Here is a 21,615-nt window from a genome sequence, read left to right as displayed (position 1 = left end):
AACAAAACGGAGAGTATAGAAAAGTAAAGGGTGATATATACAGACAAAGAGAGAAGAATGATATCTAAATGGATGAGATGATGTTCATAGTGCTGGAGGCTTCACTTTCTACAAGCAATGAAGTCATCATTGCCATTAAAACCATTAAAAGGATTAGAATCTACTTGCTAACATTAAAAGGTTTGATTCTGACAGATGCCCAATCAAGTGGCATTAGCTCCTCCTGCATTTCAAAGTCATGTTCCTCCAAACTCTGTTCCCTGCCTTATTGGAAAGTTTCAGAATTGCTGGTGGTATCAAATTCCAACTCTTGGGCGATCTGGGAGGTGTCATGTTTTCCAGGAGAGTTGGCAAGAGTGGATTAAAAACACATGGCTGCTATCTTCCAAAAACAGCACCACACCAATCCACATGTAGCTCAGATGAAATACCAGACACAACTCATGGACAGGTGAGGTGCTAGGAATCATAAAGAAAAATCTTTAATTTCTTGGTAACAGAAATGATTCATTAAAGCTAAGTTTACATATGGACAAAGGCTCGGACACAAGTTGCATGGCCAAAGATCATTATGTGTTGCAGCTATATTGACATACAATACAATTGACTGCAGTCATGTTGCCACCCCTAGACACCGTGAGAACAAATAGCAGGTTGTAAAAAATCAGACTAGGTTGAATTTTGTATGACATTGGTTGTTGCGGTCACAGAACTTAAGGGGTTGCGATGCAAACCCGTTCACTTGTATTGCTCTGCAACGTACCAGAGACACGTAGTAGTCTATGGCTGCATGACCTGTGTTGTGTTATGAGTAATTGTGTTGCCCTAATGTAAGGTTAACCAGATCTGACATTATACTTGCAAGATATTGACATTTAAGGTTCATTCACACAACAGTATTTTTGGTCCAAATGGTATACATTAAAAAAAAATTACACCCGGACAAATGTTATTCACTAAGGCAGTGTAGATGAACGATTTTTCACTGACCAAATCGGCATCTGATTTCCTCCATAAATCAGATGACAATCGCCCATTCAAGTCAAAGGGCGTGAGGAAAAAATTGCATGCTGTACGGAACCATCAGTATATCATCTGATTTATACGGATACCTTACAATTCTGTATCATAGGAAACTATAAACGGTCCTGTAAATGATTAGTAGCTGCTGAGTGGAAAACAGATTGTTTACAGACAACACACGGGTGACAAGTTAGAACAAAGTTGTCCCAATTTTCTGGATGAAATTTTGAACGATTTTTGTCATGTGATCCTAGCTTAGAACTTCGGAGTCCTAGTTGCGTCTAGCATATCCAGTAGCCCACAATTGTCACCTTCATACAAAAGTATTTTATTTGTCATTCATCTTTTCCTATGTAAATGATATATTTTCATTGGTTTTGATGAAGAGACGTTACCACTTTAAAACGAGATTGAATTGGAAAGGCTTATGCCGCAAAAAGGAGTTTTATGTTTCACTACCCAAAGGCATATTCCACAATTGCACCCTCATGTCCTGTTCTTGCAAAAACACTGGCAGGGATACACTGCATCTGAATCATAGCAAGATTTATTTTTCTAAGTGAGATCCTGGAGGTAAGAATTCAGTCCTTAATTTCAAACAGATTTGTTAATGCTGAATGCCTGGTTCCTTGTCTCAGGAGGTGATGGGGAAACAGGATAGAGACGGCTGCATTCTTCTGCCAAAGAGAACAGCTTGCTTGCTTTACAGTCCCCTAGGGTATTGAAATGTTTTATCTTAGATGTGCAGATTACAAAACCTTCCATTCCCCTGCAGATTCTATTTAAACTGATATGGCATGTTATGCGCCCTCGCCGCTCCAGTCCTGGGCGCTCACAGGTGAACTGGAGAAACAGTACATCGCTAAAAACCAAGCTGTAGCCATTCATGGGACAAGGACCTCACACCATAAACCTCATGTACATGTAAATGCGACAAGTACTGGATATTGTATCTGTTATTTATACAGCTCCACCACATTCAGCAGAATCTATCATCTAAATTGCGTTATCGCCCTTGTGTGCCTGGCAATGTAATTCTCGTACATGGCCAGTTTTATAGGAAACCAAATATTACATCGGTATTTTTACCATGCAGAAAAAAAACAGGAACATGTGAACACTATGAAATGTAGAGGATGTTTCTGCTACATTTAATACTTTTTGCACTTGCGCTTTTTGCTGAATATAGCGAATAAAATTTTTGAGGCCACATTCACATGGTCGGTGTTTGGTCAATATTTTACCTCAGTATATCTAAGCCAATACCAGGAGTGGTGATAAATTCTGAAGAGGTGACGTGTTTCTAATATACTTTTCCTCTGACTGTTCCACTCCTGGTTTTGACTTACAAACAGTGTCGGCTTTGAGTACCAAGGGCCCACCAGTAACCAACTCCACAGCTACATGCAAATGTGACATTATCCTCAATCACAAATTAATATAACAATTAACTGGGTAGATTGTTCAATTAATAAGATGCCGCCTTTGTCTGTACATAGAGATCCAAGTACTGCTCATAAAAGAGTGCAGCCCACTGCTGCACAAGGGCCCACCAGAGAATTCTCCTGTTCTGCTGTGGGGCAGTCCAAGCCTGCTAACAAATACAAATACATGTAAAGTACTGACCAAATACTGAACATGTGAAAGTGGCCTCAGGAATACCCCCAAAAAGAAGGAGTTTGCCTAAGCACCTTCATTTTTTCTTCTCAAGAAGCAGGACTTTGTCAGGAAAAGCAAGACTGCCAGCAAATAAGTGCAAGTAAAGCAATTGTTCTGTCTAGTGACTATGGTGATGTCTTTTGTACCATTGCTATAGACTCAGTCGCATGATTATTCATGTGCCGTGTGTTTTTTTGTGATGGTGATATGTACAGGACCTAATTTATCACGTGTCATTCAAGAGGAGGGATAGAGGGGTAGAGTGGGACAAGTGGGGTACACACAGACAGGTATATTGATTCCAAAAAATTATACGCATGCATTTTTTGCTGATAAACTATACAACATACAGTGTATCCAGCATCGGACGAACATGCACATGTGCCCACTACTTAAGAGAATGAATATTCATGGCAAGTGCAGTAAATATTAATTTCTCTTTAGCAGCGGTCACATGCGATCGCCAAGCCATCACAGCTGCTGGCATCAGAACAAAACGCTGCAAGGGAGCGAAGGGATGGTAAAGTAGGTTGGTTTATTATTTTTTTTATACTTCTCTGATGTGGATCCATTCATACCAGGATAGGGCTGAGGGGGCCATGCATACCAGGATGGAGATGAGGGGGCCATACATGCCAGGATGGGGATGAGGGGGACGTGCATACCAGGATAGGGATGAGGGGACAATGCACACCTGGCTTATGCTTGAGTCAATAAGTTTTCCCAGGTTTTGTGTTAAAATTTGGTGCCTACGCTTATACTTGGTTCAGCTTATACTTGAGTATACACATTAAGTTCTAGCAGAAGATAAAGAGAATCAAATAAAACAATAGAGTCAAAAATAATATATATATATATATATATATATATATATAATTTTTTCTTATTTAAGGAAAGGCATTGGTGGGAATAAAAAACCTTGGTTTATATGTTCTGGACCTCATTTATCCCGCAAGCACAGTCCACACATCATGATACCCTCCAATCTAGTAAAAATATTAGACTTTCATTTTTTACATGTGGAAAATGATTCAATGTCACATGCTCATTAGTGGCAAAAGTATTTTAACATTTAACATTAGCAGATAATTTAAACGTGAAATTAGAGTCTTCTGCTTGTCATTCCATTCATTGAAATCAGGAGTGCATGGGCTTCCTGTGTTGTTTACAGAACCGGGGTCTATCAAAATCTGATCTTCACAACACATTAGTGGAAGTGTATCATGGAAGGAACACAAAAGATTTCTGAGGACCTCCTAGGAAGAGTTGCAGATTCTCATCAGGCTGGAAAAGGTTACATTTCTGTCTCTAAAGTTTAGACTTAATCAATCCACAGACAGACAGACTACAAAAATTGAGGATGCTCAAGACTATTAATACCTTCCCCATGTCATAGTAACATAGTAACATACATAGTAACATAGTTAGTAAGGCCGAAAAAAGACATTTGTCCATCCAGTTCAGCCTATATTCCATCATAATAAATCCCCAGATCTACGTCCTTCTACAGAACCTAATAATTGTATGATACAATATTGTTCTGCTCCAGGAAGACATCCAGGCCTCTCTTGAACCCCTCGACTGAGTTCGCCATCACCACCTCCTCAGGCAAGCAATTCCAGATTCTCACTGCCCTAACAGTAAAGAATCCTCTTCTATGTTGGTGGAAAAACCTTTTCTCCTCCAGACGCAAAGAATGCCCCCTTGTGCCCGTCACCTTCCTTGGTATAAACAGATCCTCAGCGAGATATTTGTATTGTCCCCTTATATACTTATACATGGTTATTAGATCGCCCCTCAGTCGTCTTTTTTCTAGACTAAATAATCCTAATTTCGCTAATCTATCTGGGTATTGTAGTTCTCCCATCCCCTTTATTAATTTTGTTGCCCTCCTTTGTACTCTCTCTAGTTCCATTATATCCTTCCTGAGCACCGGTGCCCAAAACTGGACACAGTACTCCATGTGCGGTCTAACTAGGGATTTGTACAGAGGCAGTATAATGCTCTCATCATGTGTATCCAGACCTCTTTTAATGCACCCCATGATCCTGTTTGCCTTGGCAGCTGCTGCCTGGCACTGGCTGCTCCAGGTAAGTTTATCATTAACTAGGATCCCCAAGTCCTTCTCCCTGTCAGATTTACCCAGTGGTTTCCCGTTCAGTGTGTAATGGTGATATTGATTCCCTCTTCCCATGTGTATAACCTTACATTTATCATTGTTAAACCTCATCTGCCACCTTTCAGCCCAAGTTTCCAACTTATCCAGATCCATCTGTAGCAGAATACTATCTTCTCTTGTATTAACTGCTTTACATAGTTTTGTATCATCTGCAAATATCGATATTTTACTGTGTAAACCTTCTACCAGATTTACTGTACTGTACTACAGATTTACTTTACTTCTACCAGATTTTACTGTGTAAACCTTCTACCAGATCATTAATGAATATGTTGAAGAGAACAGGTCCCAATACTGACCCCTGCGGTACCCCACTGGTCACAGCGACCCAGTTAGAGACTATACCATTTATAACCACCCTCTGCTTTCTATCACTAAGCCAGTTACTAACCCATTTACACACATTTTCCCCCAGACCAAGCATTCTCATTTTGTGTACCAACCTCTTGTGCGGCACGGTATCAAACGCTTTGGAAAAATCGAGATATACCACGTCCAATGACTCACCGTGGTCCAGTCTATAGCTTACCTCTTCATAAAAACTGATTAGATTGGTTTGACAGGAGCGATTTCTCATAAACCCATGCTGATATGGAGTTAAACAGTTATTCTCATTGAGATAATCCAGAATAACATCCCTCAGAAACCCTTCAAATATTTTACCAACAATAGAGGTTAGACTTACTGGCCTATAATTTCCAGGTTCACTTTTAGAGCCCTTTTTGAATATTGGCACCACATTTGCTATGCGCCAGTCCTGCGGAACAGACCCTGTCGCTATAGAGTCACTAAAAATAAGAAATAATGGTTTATCTATTACATTACTTAGTTCTCTTAGTACTCGTGGGTGTATGCCATCCGGACCTGGAGATTTATCTATTTTAATCTTATTTAGCCGGTTTCGCACCTCTTCTTGGGTTAGATTGGTGACTCTTAATATAGGGTTTTCATTGTTTCTTGGGATTTCACCTAGCATTTCATTTTCCACCGTGAATACCGTGGAGAAGAAGGTGTTTAATATGTTAGCTTTTTCCTCGTCATCTACAACCATTCTTTCCTCACTATTTTTTAAGGGGCCTACATTTTCAGTTTTTATTCTTTTACTATTGATATAGTTGAAGAACAGTTTGGGATTAGTTTTACTCTCCTTAGCAATGTGCTTCTTCAATGTGCAATGTCACTTTATCACAAAAATCACCCGCGAGGTAACAAAGGAAAGCAAGGTAGATTTTTTAACAATCTCATGTCTATGAGGCCCTGCTCACTAGGGTTGAGCGAAACAGGTCGGCCACTTTCAGAAGTCGCCGACTTTTGGCAAAGTCGGGTTTCATGAAACCCGACCCGACCCCTGTGTGGCGTTGGCGATCTTCTGAATCTGGAATCGGAATTCCGATACCGATTCCCGATATGTTTAAGATATCGGGAATTGGTATTGGAATTAAGATTTAAGTGTAAAATAAAGAATAAAAATAAAAAATATCGCTATACTTACCCTCTGACACGCCCTGGTACTAACCGGGAACCTTCCTTCCTTCGAATCAGCGCTTTCAGGACCTTGCGGTGACGTCGCGGCTTGTGATTGGTCGCGCGACCGCCCATGTGACCGCCGCGCGACCAATCAGAAGCCGTGACGTCACCACGACGTCACCGAAGGTCCTGGAAGCGCTGATTCTTAGGAAGGAAGGCTGCCGGAAAGAAACAGGGCGCGTCCGAGGGTGAGTATATTCCTATTAGGTATATACTCACCCTCGGACGCGCCCTGCTTCTTTCCAGCAGCCTTCCTTCCTAAGAATCAGCGCTTCCAGGACCTTCGGGACGTCGCAGTGACGTCAAGGCTTCTGATTGGTGGTGCGGCGGTCACATTGGCGGTCGCGCGACCAATCACAAGCCGCGACGTCACCGCAAGGTCCTGAAAGCGCTGATTCGAAGGAAGGAAGGTTCCCGGTTAGTACCAGGGCGCGTCAGAGGGTAAGTATAGCGATATTTTTTTATTTTTATTCTTTATTTTACACTTAAATATGGATCGCAGGGCCTGAAGGAGAGTTTCCTCTCCTTCAGACCCTAGGAACCATTGGAAACCCAATGCACTGCATTGGGTTTCGAGTTTCGGCCGACCCCGACCTCGACTTTTTTATAGGATCGGCCGATTTCACTCGACCCGACTTTTGAAACAGTCAGATTTCGTGAAACCCGACCCGATCCTATAAAAGTTAAGGTCGCTCAACCCTACTGCTCATCATTCATTCAGGACAGGAGGAAAGGAAAGCAGCGTGCCATGTTGGTTTTGGCATCTACTAATAAAAGGAGTAACTTAAAGCTTTAGAGCATGTAAGGGGGTGTGCAGGCGACTGGTTTGGGCCCTGCATTCCTGTGCATGCCTACCTAATGAAACCGGGTACGTTTTGTGTTTGCTGTGTGCCCTGTGTAATATATGATAGCTGACACTGTATAATATAATAATGGCTGACACTGTTCTGATATCTGTGTGTTAAGGACAGGGATAGGGACAGTCAGTGGCAGTGGTAGGTCAGCATTAGTAAGGGTTATGGCAGTGTAGTTGCGGGTTAGTGTTAAGGGGGCACTGTAGAGTAAGAGATTAGATTGTGTTAAGAACCGGTTTCAGTCAGAGTAATGACAGTTGAGAAAGGGGTCCGAGCCAGTGTAGGGGAGAGTGCTGGGGATGGAGGTTGCGGTTCCCGAGATTGGACATCCGCATACAAGGCCTGGGGCTTCGGGGTCTCAGGCAAAAGACTAAAGGCAGGAATGTCCATGACAGTGGGCCTATTATCAGGGTTGCAGTGGCTGGACGACACAGGAGGAAGTCGCAGCGGTGGAGGAGGATACCGACAGCAGCAAAGCGATCACAGTGGAGCTGCCGGTGAGTGTCGACTGTCCCTATTCCTGTCCCTAACACACTGATATCAGAACAGTGTCAGCCATTATCATATTGCACAGTGTCAACTATCATAAACTACACAGGGCATACAGTAAACACAAAATGTGCCCGATTTCATTAGGTAGGCTTGCACAGGAATGCAGGGCCCAAACCAGTCGCCTGCACACCCCCTTACAAGCACAATACAAAATTTGTAACAGAATCTCCAACTACCATATGGCAATGATAACATTTCTCATGAGACAGAGAGGTCAATTGGAACCCTAAAGCACCAGGACCTATTTGCACCTGCTAGCTATGTTCTAGTACTAGTATGTGTGGATTACTTACTCACCTCTCATCTCAGTATTGTGAAACTTATTATCAGATTTTTAAACAATTAAAATTTCAGCAGTGAGAACAGCTGGCCATATCATTTTTTATGATGTTACAGAATCACATTAAAGGAATTATCTGAGTAGTGAATCTCCAAAATCTCTATGTCCCTCTTCCCCCCAGTAAAATAATACACTTATACTCACCTCCAGTGCTGGCGTCATTCCAGTGATTTCGTCACTGGCTCTCCTGGGGATCACATGACATTATGTCACACGATCACTGCTGCCAGTCAACGATGGCTCACTCTCCTCTCCTTCGGAGAAATCAAGGAGGAAATGAGAGAGCAGTCACAGCTCTCACTTCCTCCAGATGTCAACTACGTCTTTAGAAGAGGAGCGTCAGCCATTGATGAATGGTCACAGAGATCATGTGACAAAACAATGAGATCTCTAGGAGAGCAAGTGCCGACACCACTGGAATGGTACCGTTATCGGAGGTAAGTATAGGTGATATGATTTTACTCTGGGGAGACAGAAATTCAGAAGGGGTTGTCCGAGTAGTGGTCAACACCTTTTCGATATATTAAAGGGAATCTGTCACCTCCTGGAATGTATATATCCTATTATTATGGGCATACAGGTGATAGGATTGTTAAAATAGTCCTAGCTGTATGCCTCACAGCTGCTGTCTTGTTGCTGAGAAACCAACACCCAATGTGACAAGTAGAAGGATCCAACCCATGCCCCTTGTACCGTGTTCACCACGCTCCAGGTGTCACATTGACATCTTTTCACAGGTGTTGAATGATTTTTTTACACTGGAATGTTTTACATGAGCATTATAGTAGTATTAATTCCGATTTAGCTACTTTAATTAGAATCTCTTGTTAATTTCCATGCAGAATGAGCGTGAAACCATAGCTTTCTTTGCACCAGAGGACAGCAATTTCCTGGCACACACTGGTCCGAAAGCCTTCAAGATCCCACACTCCATCAGGCAGCGGATATGCGCAACGTTCGACACGCCTAACTCCAAAGGAAAGGACTGGCAGCTGTTAGCACAGAAACTTTCTATAAACAGGTGAGTGATTTTGTATTGCACCCTGCACTTCTTATCTTGAGCTACAGTACATGGCACTCTGGTGTTATAAAATATTTTTACCTGATACCCAGTGGAAGGTGCATTTCACCTCTCAGCTCTTTTTGTATAGGACATCTTAGGCTAGGTTCCCATTGCGTTAATGGGACAGCGCTAATGGACAGCATTGCACGGCGAAATTAACGCTGTGCAAAGCGTCCGTTAGCGCACCCATTGGCAGCAATGTTCGCATCGCTAGCACGTGCCATTTTCGGCACACGCTAGCGATGTGCCGTTCTTTTGTGACGTGCCTCGGACGCTGCTTGCAGCGTCCGAGGCACGCCTGAGGTCCGTTCCCCGCTCTCACAGATCGGGGATCTGCGCTAGCGGGGACGTTAAACGCGACCCCAAAAAATACATTGCGTTAGCGCACTCCGCTAGCGCTATGCGCTAAATGGATTGCCCTAACGCAATGGGAACCTAGCCTTAGGCTATGTTCCCATATTCTGTGAGTTTTTGATGCTGTGTATTATTGCTGCATCAAAAATGCAGTATCTTACTGTTCCAGAAAAGTAGATGGGATTTATAGAAATGTCCTGCCCACTGTGCTTCTTTTAATGTGTAAAATGACCAGGGGTTCATTTTTTAAATCCGCAGCATGTCAGTTTCCCTTGTGGGTTCGCTGAGTTTTCTGGTCAGAATTTTCCTATAGACTTGCATTAGGTACGGAAATTCCACAGGTATAAAACGCACATGCATTTTAAGTGTGTTTCCACTTTGGAAACGCATAAAAAATGCATGCCATCTGAACCTAAGTTTATCAAAAAGTTTTGTGAAAACCTAATACCAGGAAGTTTCTAAAACAAAGTAGCTTTATTTAAATCATGGCACGCCAACAAGAGGGAAAAACCTCTGCATCAAAACTACAATAAAAATACATGTTAAAAAACGCAAGTAAGGTAACATAAATAAAAGGTTCGGAAATTTTGCAGAAATTCTGCAATATCAAAAACGCACCAACATCTCATAGTGGGAACATAGCCTTACAGGTATGGTCTACTTTCTGCACATGGTAGATTAGTAGAATTTTCCACCCGGCAGGTGGAATTTTATTATTATTATTATTATTATTCAGGATTCTACCAAATCATAATTCTGGTTAAAGAGGATGTGCAGTATAGAAAATCTATCTTCATATACCCAATTAGAGAAATGAATATTGGGACACCCCCCTCGCCCTCTCGTGGTGCCAGTTAGGAGGAGCCATTGTAAAGAACATCTCTCGCTCTGAAGAACAAGCCCTTTCCTACATTTTAGAGAAACTGACTTGATATGTCACAGTGTAATGCCGAATGGGTGGCGTTGCAGGACAAATGGAACACTTGTGTAAATCACTCTTCCCTTCACATAACAGCTGGTCCCTGTTGGCCTCAACATGAAGACACTTTTTGATCAATTTATTTTTAGGGGATCCTTCCACAAATTATGGATTGTTCAAAGCAAGGAGCCCCTTTAATACGTCTATGAGTAGTTGTCTATTACAGCATGTTGCTTTATTTTGTAACTGGGTTGCCATAGATTACTGTGATAATTTGTTTCATGCAGGGGGATGGGCGAATCAATACATTCTCTTGAACTGACTCTAACATGTTAGAGGGAGTGTGTCTCCTCACAAAACATTATTTAATTGTAGATATAGGGATAGTCTGCAGACAAATAGTCCAGTCTCCTTACTTAAAGGGATTGTCCACTACTAGGATAACCCTTTATTAAACTAAATGTTTGGCCCCAATAAAATAATAATGCCTATACTCACTTCTCGTGCTGGTGCCATTCCCGTGGTGTTGGCACTTGCTCTCCCCGTGTCTGTGATGCCATGTTGTGTCACGTGACTCCGGCGTCCAATCAGCACTGCGTCACTGTCTCCGCCTTCTGGCAAACTGAACATGAAGAGGAAGTCCAGGCAGTAGCTCATCTTGAACTTCCTCTTCATGCTCAGTTTGTCTGAAGATGGAGACAGTGACGCCAGCACTGATTGGGTGACGGAAATCACATGTCATTCCACCATATAATAGCTGCGGGACTGCGAGTGGCGACACCGCATGGGAGGTGAGTATAGGCTTTATTATTATTATATCGGGACTGAACATTTAGTTTAAGAAGGGGTTGAACTAGTAGTGGTAAACCCTTTTAAAATGGGAGGTTACCAAGAGAAAATTAACTTATTTCTTCCTGGGTGCTGCCAGCTTTCAATCATGGGGGGTGCACAGTCAACATTCACTTCACTGCTCACTATCCTGCGACCAGTGGAAGATGTCAGCAGTGAGGTCAGTAAAGATGAATCTTTATTGACACCTCCTTGGTCTGTGAGACTGCTGAAAAGACATCTGTACAGAGCAGGAACTATCAGTCTAGTGTAAAGGCCTAATGACCAGTGGAAATTACATGATTTTAATTTTTTAATGCAGATAGCGATATGAAAATGTAATTAAAATATTGTAAAACATTAAAAAATATATATTTTACACAAAAACCTTATTTAAACAGTAGATCTCTCCCTTGATGTACTTCCTTTAATAGTTACTGCTGTAGATGAGAACATATGTCCCCATCATAAACCATTCAGCACATGTATTAATAGGACAACATAGCTGTAATGTGTTAATCACCCACTGGCAAGTATCTTTTCCTTCTAGGTACATAGCAGAATTAGGCTTGTGGCCATCGAGAGCAGACGTTCATTTTCTTTTGTGTGCAATGAAAATGGGGCACTCGCTGAATAAGAATAATTACAGCAAGACGTCTATAGACATATAGACTTGTATGACCGGAGGGCATTACCACCCACAGGAGCTTACAATCTAAGTTCTATTTGAAACAATTTTTCAGGGCAAAATTTTTTAATCTATAAGAATCATAATGAAGACATTCTGTGTTCTGCAACCCCTCCCAAATCATTTATATATATTCGTGCCTCAAGGCCAAACCTGATGAAGGCAATATTAATGGTTGAGCTTTATTACTAAGCTTTCCTTTGGGGGATTCTAATGAACACATCCTGTTGCTGAAAAAAAATGAGATTTATTCTGCCTCCCAGCTTTGGAATACATACATAAATAAAGAGTTCTTTCATACAGGCAAATCTACGGATCAGTGTTGATGATGGATAAATTGTAATCCAGACCTCTAGCACTGAAATTCCAAGAGAATTGTAGCAAGGTGCAAGTTTCTGACATATAGGGCCTGAAAGATGCTGAAATCCTTAAGTTATGGGTATGCAAATCTGCTGTTATGTATATTAAATGAATAATTGCCTACTTTATAATCTGGCATGAATTCCATGAAGAAATTATTTTTCTCTAAGGCAGCACTCTACTTCAGCTCCTTGCAGTATCAGGAAAGAGTCTCCCATGGAAAAAAAATGCATTGGTAATGCAGCATCCAATGGAACATACCTATGCCTCTATATGAAATTGGAGCCAAGCCCAGCACCCATATGCTAAGTTGCAGTTCAGTAAACCATGCGTTTGTATTTACAACTCAAGAGCCCATAAGCATAATATACTTAGCCCTTTAGGCCTTAGGCACATCAACTGGTCACACCCTCTATTGGTATCTCAAACTGAAAGTGCCCATATCCTTCAGATAGTAGGAAAGGACCCCATACACATTAGATTAATGTCGGCCAAACCTGCTGATATCAATGGGTTCGACAACAGTCTAATGTATATGGGGATTCCTGAAAGATGATTGATAAGGAATATATAGATTCAGTTTGTCTGATTTTTGAACTAGTGATCCTTTTGTTCTCTAGAGATAAGTCACTGCCAGAGATGTCTGGCAGCAAATCTTTACAGAGAAAGCACAAGGATGCTAAGCATTGCAAGCACAGTTTTTATAGATACATTTGCGTGAGATATCTACCAGCTTTATAACTCATCAAACCATCGTTTGACTGACAGTTATCTAAAGTGAATAGGCATGTTAGTCAACATTTGTTTGCCTGACATATGTGGCCTCGTGCAGACAGCTATATTTTCAGTCTTTATGTTGTCCATGGTTGCAAAACACAGCAAACTCAGCCTATAATCATCTATTATCAAATCAAATAAGTTAAGGATTACTGAATGTATAGTACTACTGTATCAGAATCACCATTGGTACATAAATGCATTAAAAGAACAAACATCAGTATAAGAATACAGCACCAGAACTAAAATCAGTACATGAATATTGCACCAGAACTATAATCAGTACATGAATATTGCGCCAGAACTATAATCAGTACATCAATATATCACCAGAAACATTATCAGGATGTGAATACAGCACCAGAACCATCATCAGTACATGATTACTTCAACAACATAACAAATAGTACATGAATACAACATCAGAACCACCATTAGTACATCAATACATTACCAGATCTATCATCAGTACATGAATATATAGGCAGAACTATCAATGTATGTTTTAGTCCTTTAATTCTGAGCAGATTGGAAGGGTCTCGGTCCTTATTGATTGCTTAAAACTCATCTTAAAAGTGTGTAGTTCAGGAGACAGAAGCCTATGACTTTCCATTGCATCCATACTCTGCTGTGTGTGTTCCTGTCTCCTCGCCAAGTGGTATTTTGAACAAATGCAGATGGTCTTATAACCCGATCCTCCTCTGATCTGCTCAGAATAGACCTAACACATAAAAAAAATCTCAAAACTTTTGTTACTTTTTAAGATACATTTACACAATTATGGGCCTATCTAAACAGGTTATCTATCACCTGATTCATGAGTGATTATATTGTTATGTCTTCCTGGAGCAGAACAATATTGTATCATACAATTAGGTTCTGTAGAAGGACGTAGATCTGGGGATTTATTATGATGGAATATAGGCTGAACTGGATGGACAAATGTCTTTTTTTCGGCCTTACTAACTATGTTACTATGTTATGTTACTATGATACCTGTGGCCAGTTAGCAGCCGCTTCACTAGCCACTCCTTCAGACTAATCAGACATCTAAAGGAAATGAGAGCTGCCGGTGCTCCTGACTTCCTCTGGATGTCTGATTTGTCCGAAGGAGGGGACAGAGAAGTGGCTGCTAATTGTCCGCATGGATTGCTGACATAACAATGTCACATGAGCCCCAGGAGAGACAGTGCCGACACTGCTCAAATGGCGCCAACACTGGAAGTGAGAATATATGTTATTATTTTACTACGTGGAAACACAGGTATTGAGAAGGGTTTGACAGAGTAGTGTAGAACCTATTTAATTGGTCTATTACCACAGTATATACAGTTACGTCCACATATATTTGGACAGAGACAACATTTTTCTTATTTTGGTTATAGACATTACCACAATGAATTTTAAACAAAACAATTCAGATGCAGTTGAAGTTCAGACCTTCAGCTTTCATTTGAGGGTATCCACATTAAAATTGGATGAAGGGTTTTGGAGTTTCAGCTCCTTAACATGTGCCACCCTGTTTTTAAAGGGACCAAAAGTAATTGGACAATTGACTCCAAGGCTGTTTTATGGACAGGTGTGGGCAATCCCTTCATTATGTAATTCTCAATTAAGCAGATAAAAGGCCTGCAGTTGATTTGAGGTGTGGTGCTTGCATTTGGAAGGTTTTGCTGTGAAGTAAACATGCGGTCAAAGGAGCTCTCCATGCAGGTGAAACAAGCCATCTTTAAGCTGCGAAAACAGAAAAAACAAAATCTACAGTTTGGTACATCCTGAGAAGGAAAGAAAGAAAGAAAGCACTGGTGAACTCAGCAATGCAAAAAGACCTAGGTGCCCACGGAAGACAACAGTCATGGATGATCGCAGAATAATCTCCATGGTGAAGAGAAACCCTTTCACAACAGCCAACCAAGTGAACAACACTCTCCAGGAGGTCGGCATATCAATATCCAAATCTACCATAAAGAGCAGACTGCATGAAAGTAAATACAGAGGGTTCACTGCACGGTGCAAGCCACTCATAAGCATCAAGAATAAAAAGGCTAGACTGGACTTTGCTAAAAAAAATCTAAAAAAGCCAGCACAGTTCTGGAATAACATTCTTTGGACAGATGAAGCCAAGATCAACCTGTACCAGAATGATGGAAAGAGAAAAGTATGGTGAAGGCGTGGTACAGCTCATGATCCAAAGCATACCACATCATCTGTAAAACACGGCGGAGGCAGTGTGATGGCTTGGACATCCATGGCTGCCAGTGGCACTGGGTCACTAGTGTTTATTGATGATGTGACACAGGACAGAAGCAGCTGAATGAATTCTGAGGTATTCAAAGCCACACTGTGTGCTCAGATCCAGCCAAATGCAGCCAAACTGATTGGTCGTCGTTTCATACTACAGATGGACAATGACCCAAAACATAAAGCCAAAGCAACCCAGGAGTTTATTAAAGCAAAGAAGAGGAATATTCGTGAATGGCCAAGTCAGTCACCTGATTTCAACCCAATTGAGCAGCATTTCACTAGTTAAAGCCACCACAGTGAAGGCCTGGCAGAGCATCAAAAAAGAGGAAACACAGTGTCTGGTGATGTCCATGAGTTCAAGACTTCAGGCAGTCATTGCCAACAAAGGGTTTTCAACCAAGTACTAAAAATGAACACTTTATTTAAAATTATTCAATCTGTCCAATTACTTTAGGTCCCTCCAAAAACAGGGTGGCACATGTTAAGGAGCTGAAACTCCAAAACCCTTCATCCAATTTTAATGTGGATACCCTCAAATGAAAAATGAAAGTCTGAACTTCAACTGCATCTGTCTATAACCAAAATTAGAAAAATGTCTCTGTCCAAATATATATGGACGTAACTGTACAGCGTTATAAGTGTCCCACACTATATGCTAAAAAGCAAAACCCAGTCCAATGTCATTAATTAATTGTTCTTGTGTCTGCGCCTCTTCTATCTGCAGAATCGTCATCATCCTGCCTTCATTTATGTGCATAATGTTCCTTACATCATCTACAGCTCCGTATCTTGCTTCTGGTCAGTTGAAGCTCAGCCCTGTGCAAGCACAAATTACTCAGCCCTGAGCAGAGCAGAGTCCTGAAATGTCCATTTGAGTGCACCAACTTAACTTTCAGTTCATAGGTGCGGGAACATTACAGGACTTTGAATTGCTGTTACTAAAGCAGAGCATGTTCACCTGTGAAGGCCGCTGCTGCAACGGTGCAGGAGCAAAATTTGCCAAGATATGTAGATGACATAGGACCCATCATTCACATCAATTAAGGCAGGAGGATGGCGATTCTGCTGTTAGAGGAGGTTGAGTCACCAGACTACTGTCACGCATTTGACAGGACTGTGCTCGTCAGAACACGGATCAAGGGACTGGTAAAAGGTGTGTTTTGGGGATAAACTGGAGAAGTTGGAGTCTTTTATATACAGGTTGATTGACTGGAGTAATAGACCATTTAAATGTGGTGCTTTAGCTTATATTGAGAAAACCTGGTGACAAGTTGCTTTTGAATAATGTTCTCATTTTGAACATGTTTAAGTTGAGTTGTTTGAAGATATCAAAGACAGAACTTGTCATCCTACTGATAATAGTTTTACTCTTATTGTGAATGGCAAGTAATCTGTCCTATACAAACCCCTACCTACCAAGGAATAATATTTTATTTTTCTTCTGTACTTCTTCAGATTAAACAAAACTAAAATGATTGTCGGCAAAAAGAAGAGCCTGATGTGAGACCGCAGAGAAACTGAACTTACGCCATGTGTAGTAGTCACACAACATTTCTGCCATCAACCATAAGGCCGAGCTACCTATAGCTTTGAGCCTATCTCCCCTTATAGAAAATCCAGCTCCGGTCTGGAAAAATAAACCAAGAAATAAATTATCTAGAATAGTTCAATATTTTCTTTGGGCTAATTTTGCCTGAACTAACCACCTGGATTGATGGCTGAGTATTTCTACACATGTTAATGGGCACCATTTTCTGCCAAAAGTAAGATTAGGTATAATCTTAAGATTTACCCTTTATGGTCCAGTGTCTAGACTTACAGTATATTATAAGACACACAACTAAGCCTTGCTCTTTATCTCTAAAAATACAGAAGATACAGGTAATAAAAAGTACAGAACACCCGAGCAAATAAATGCTTTCTGCACATAGTAATCTGCCTCACCTCCATCCAAACACTTTTCTTAGTCTGCAGGTTTCTAAAAACCCAATTTTAGCTTGTGCTTCGATCTGGCCTTTTATCTTCCTACTTACAGGCACAGTAACACAGTACAGCTTGTTTCCATTTGAACAGTGCCCGCTTTGAAAAATAACATTGCCAAGATGTTTGTGATGGGAATAGCTTGCAGCTCAAGTGGCCCTACTGCCGCTTTGACATTTCGCTCTGCGATTTGATTATTTCCTGTATTCTTTTTGTCACTGGGTGAGCTTTTTTTTTAAGAAAAATAGTCACAGCTGTCTCCTTAAAAGGAGCGGAGAAAGAGAGTCTTAGAAAATTGTGCCTGCTTGCCTTTTCAAGCGAGCGACAGGCAGAGTGCAGATCACCCAGTAGTCATACATTTGCTCAGCAGAAATGTCTTCAAGGGCCAGCAGCCTTTCCTGCATGGTGTTATTCACATTTTCTAATCTGCCGGTGGGTTATAAATTCTACAAATTCGATCTGTGCACCTGCTGTAATAATGACAGTTCAGGGCACTCATTTATTTGTCTGTATGGAGGAGATGAAGCCAGAGGAGCTGGACAAGGATACTGTGCAACTGGCAGCAAAATCTATAGGTGATATCAAGGTAATTTGGGTTTAACTTAAAACTTCATGGTCTTTGGCTGAAAGCAGCAAATGACTAATATTGTAAAAATGTAATTCTTAAAAGTAAATTGCAGCCACTTGACGCACTCTCAAACAGCCTCAATCTTCGCAGTCAGCTACATTTTGCTGGTCACAATCATTCTGCAAAAATGGAGGAGAAATCGATTACCCAACCTGGCGTGGTGTACAGACTGTAAACATGGATGTATAACACAGATCTTAGCATGAATCTCAATTAGGCTAGGGAAGTGGTCCCCAATCTTTCTGACCTTGAGAGTCACATTCAGCTCTGAGAGAGAGTTGTGAGATACAACCAGCTTACGCCCACCTCAAAGTAGTGGCATGCAAAGCCCCCATTATGGGTATAACAATAACCAAAAGCTTTTCCACAGAAATCACCCTGAAGCAGTATACAAAGATCCAGAGGTTCTCACAATTCAGTATTCTCCCATCAAGCACTCCCACCACAGTCACATCCAGTTTCAAGCACCTCCTCTGATAGGTAGCATCATTCTGTTGCCAGCTTACCATACTTAAATTATCTCCAAACCCCCAATATCTGAATATGTGCATTCAGATATGCTCTACTGTGCAGGGCTGCTCACAAAATTCACCATTTTGAGATGTGCTCTTCACACCTGTTTGGTAGACCTAGAGTTAATTCACCAAGCTGGCAGACAGCCGCCAGCCACAATTCACTGGACAGCTAGCCACATGTGGTTCCCAAGCTACAGGATGGGGATCCCTGGGCTAAGATCACGCAAGCATATTTTCTCTCATTCGGGAGGATCGTGTCAATTATCACACTCTGATCAAATTCTGGTCAGATTTTGATTAGAGTGCCAGCATAGTGTGATCCGATTCTCTTGGAAGGGGAGAAGGTGGAGGAAAAATGTATCCATATTTTATATTCTGTTAGTGTTAGGGTTGGCGGAAAGCACCGAGTATATATATATATATAAGTATTAACAGGTGCGGTCGCAACCTGGGGTCCACCGTGCAGGAGAGGAACCTACTGCTGGCAAATGGCAGCGCTATATGGCAGTATAAGTGAGCTCTGTTAACTCCACAGATTCGCTAGAAACAAGATGCTGTGCTCCGTTAACCTCACAGAGGTACACACCTACCAACAGAGCAAAACTGTGGTCACGCAGTCAGAGAAACAGGCAAACAACTCCTCACCGGAGGTGCCGGTATTCTAGCGGTTTATTTCAGCCAAGGCCCTGAATACACACATACAAGCTCCTCACCGGAGGTGCCGATATTCCAGGGGCTTATTTCAGCCAAACCCTAACCACATGCAGACATGACCACACTGGCGCTGAGCTCATAGACTTTGATTTGATACTGGCACATGGCCGTGCGACCATGCAAACCTTTTATAGCTGTATCAGACAAGGACCTTCCAAGTGGTCCAATAGGAGCTACTACAGGGCCTGAGCGTGTGACTCCCGACCTCCAATGAGAGGTCCTACTGTGGGCATTCTCAGTGTGTGCAAAGCAGGACTTAGTCCCAGAAAAGCCTGCACGCCGCTGACCAGTGCTGGCTACAAAAGCAGAACCTGGAAAGGCAGCAGTAACCAATTGCACAGTATCAGGCTGATCGAGATGCTAGGAATGACGTATCCGCTGAGCAGGCTCCACTGCGGCTGATGCAGAATGGGAGACCGCAGCAGACATGGCTCGAGATTCCCCCTGTGCAGCGGCGGGAACTCCAGTCCTAACAGTTAGTCCCTGGAAATTGGATTGTAGTCAGGTGTCATCCGAGTACAGTCCATTGGTTTCCATGAAGTCAATGACTTGCATGGCTGAGTGGAATGAGATTATCAGATCAAACTCGGGCATGCAGCCTGTCCAAGGAAAAAATATAGTGCGACTCAGTGCGACCCGATGTTTTGCAAGATTGCACTCGGACCACGTGCATGATCTCTTATGCAGCATAAAGATGTCATATCTAACCCATAATTAACATATATTCCCCTTTCCCTTACTTTCATTTGTTGCCCTAGTCCTGGATCTATGTACCATTGTCAGGGTAGTGTGGCTTGTTAGCGATTGTAACCATAGGTGCTGAGGAGGCTAATGGCCATTTCGGGAGATCACTTATGGATCAACCAATGAGAGGAACATGACATAAAGTGGCCATACACACTGGATAAACAATAGATGATTGGTACCATCCATGTAATCTGTATGGGGAGTCCTGACCGGCAAATGTTAAAGTAAAGAAGGGTTAGGTACAATGTGTTGGATTTCAACCATTCCTGATATTTTCTTTTTAAGGGTCCTTTTACAGCTGTATTCTTAAAAAGAGAGCAGAAAGAGAGACTTCGAATATTGTGCCTGCTTACCATTTATGCTAGCAACATACAGAATGCAGATCACACAGTAGTCATACAAGAGCCAGCAGCCTTTCCTGCATGGTATTATTTACATGTTCTAATCCGCATGTAGGCTATAAATGAGGAAAATCTGCGCATGTTCTCTTACATTCAGTAGTTCCCTCGGGATTTATGTCTGAACCTCCCAACAAAATGGATTTCAAGTGTATGCGCCGTAGGGGCCATTGCCTATAATGGTGCAGACCGGGCTGCCGTGTGCACTGTCAAACATCATTTCTGGCTGAATGTGCCTGATTGATGAGGACAGGTAGACGCAGTCCACCTCCGATAGGCGTATACAACCGAATCACAATTCGCTGGGGGTTCTGATTTCCTGACTCAGTGAGACCACTAAACATAGAAGAAAACGCAATGTAAGAGGGGCCTAAGAAGATAATCTGCCATCAGAGGTTTCTGGCAGAATCTATTTCTCCTCATGGAAAACAAAAGTATACTTGGCTAAGCAGGATGTGCATGTGTATGGTGGAAAGAGGAGCAATAGCTTTTGGCGAATTAATATTTAACTGCCAGCTATCTAAAGCCCTGTTCTCATCATGTTTGGGATGGTCATTCAGAGTTCATAGGGTCATATTCTTGTGCTCTGTCTGCCCCAGGATATTCCAGGATTTAGCAAAATAGGATGGAAAGGCATAGTAGACTCCTGCCAGTTACAACGTTTACACAGAATGGCAATTGTTTTCAACAGTGGATGTCTACAGGTGAAGAATGCCAGTATACGTCATCCATCACAGACTCAATTTACAATATGTGTGGGGAGAAAAGAAGTGTAGAAACAGCCTTACTGCATATATAGATCACCACCATAGATTACCACTATTGTATTTTATTCCTCCTCCCTCAGAGTGGTGAGCACTGGTCTGGAGGAAAGAATCATGACACATTTATTGGTGTGAAAAAATCTATCAAGGACGGATCAGCCAATTACTGTTATGGTGTAAAAACCAGGGAGCAAAGGTTCTTGAAAACGGTCATAATTAATAGTAGCACCTGGCTATTAATTGCACATTCTGTCACATCATTGTCTTCTCAGGTTGTAACGATATTTATGATACCAGCTTGTGGGAGTTCTGAGGAACACCGGCTAGTTTGACCCTGACATTCCGGATTCTCTGGATTTACCGTGATCACGTTACATACTCAGAAATCTTATATCACCGTCCTGTGAAGTTAGATGACAGGACTGGATGATCTCTGAATTATTTTTCTGTTTGCTGTAAATCAACTTTTTACACAACCATAACATTATTTTCACACAAGAAT

The 21,615-nt window shown here is 41.8% G+C and overlaps 1 protein-coding gene across 5 annotated transcripts in view; it reads left to right on the top strand.

Moving 5' to 3' along the window:
- Nucleotides 1-21,615, top strand: part of UNC5D (unc-5 netrin receptor D) — a 968,940-nt gene that overhangs the window by 928,675 nt on the left and 18,650 nt on the right. For all 5 annotated transcript variants that reach the window (XM_069766508.1, XM_069766506.1, XM_069766507.1 and 2 more), the window contains one exon: nucleotides 8,977-9,155. In XM_069766508.1, the coding sequence (XP_069622609.1) occupies nucleotides 8,977-9,155 (179 nt within the window). The remainder of the gene's footprint in view (nucleotides 1-8,976; nucleotides 9,156-21,615) is intronic.

The sequence above is a fragment of the Ranitomeya imitator genome, chromosome 4 (genome assembly GCF_032444005.1).
Source record: "Ranitomeya imitator isolate aRanImi1 chromosome 4, aRanImi1.pri, whole genome shotgun sequence".
Taxonomy (NCBI): Eukaryota; Metazoa; Chordata; class Amphibia; order Anura; family Dendrobatidae; genus Ranitomeya; species Ranitomeya imitator.
This window is presented reverse-complemented; position numbering and strand designations above follow the sequence as displayed.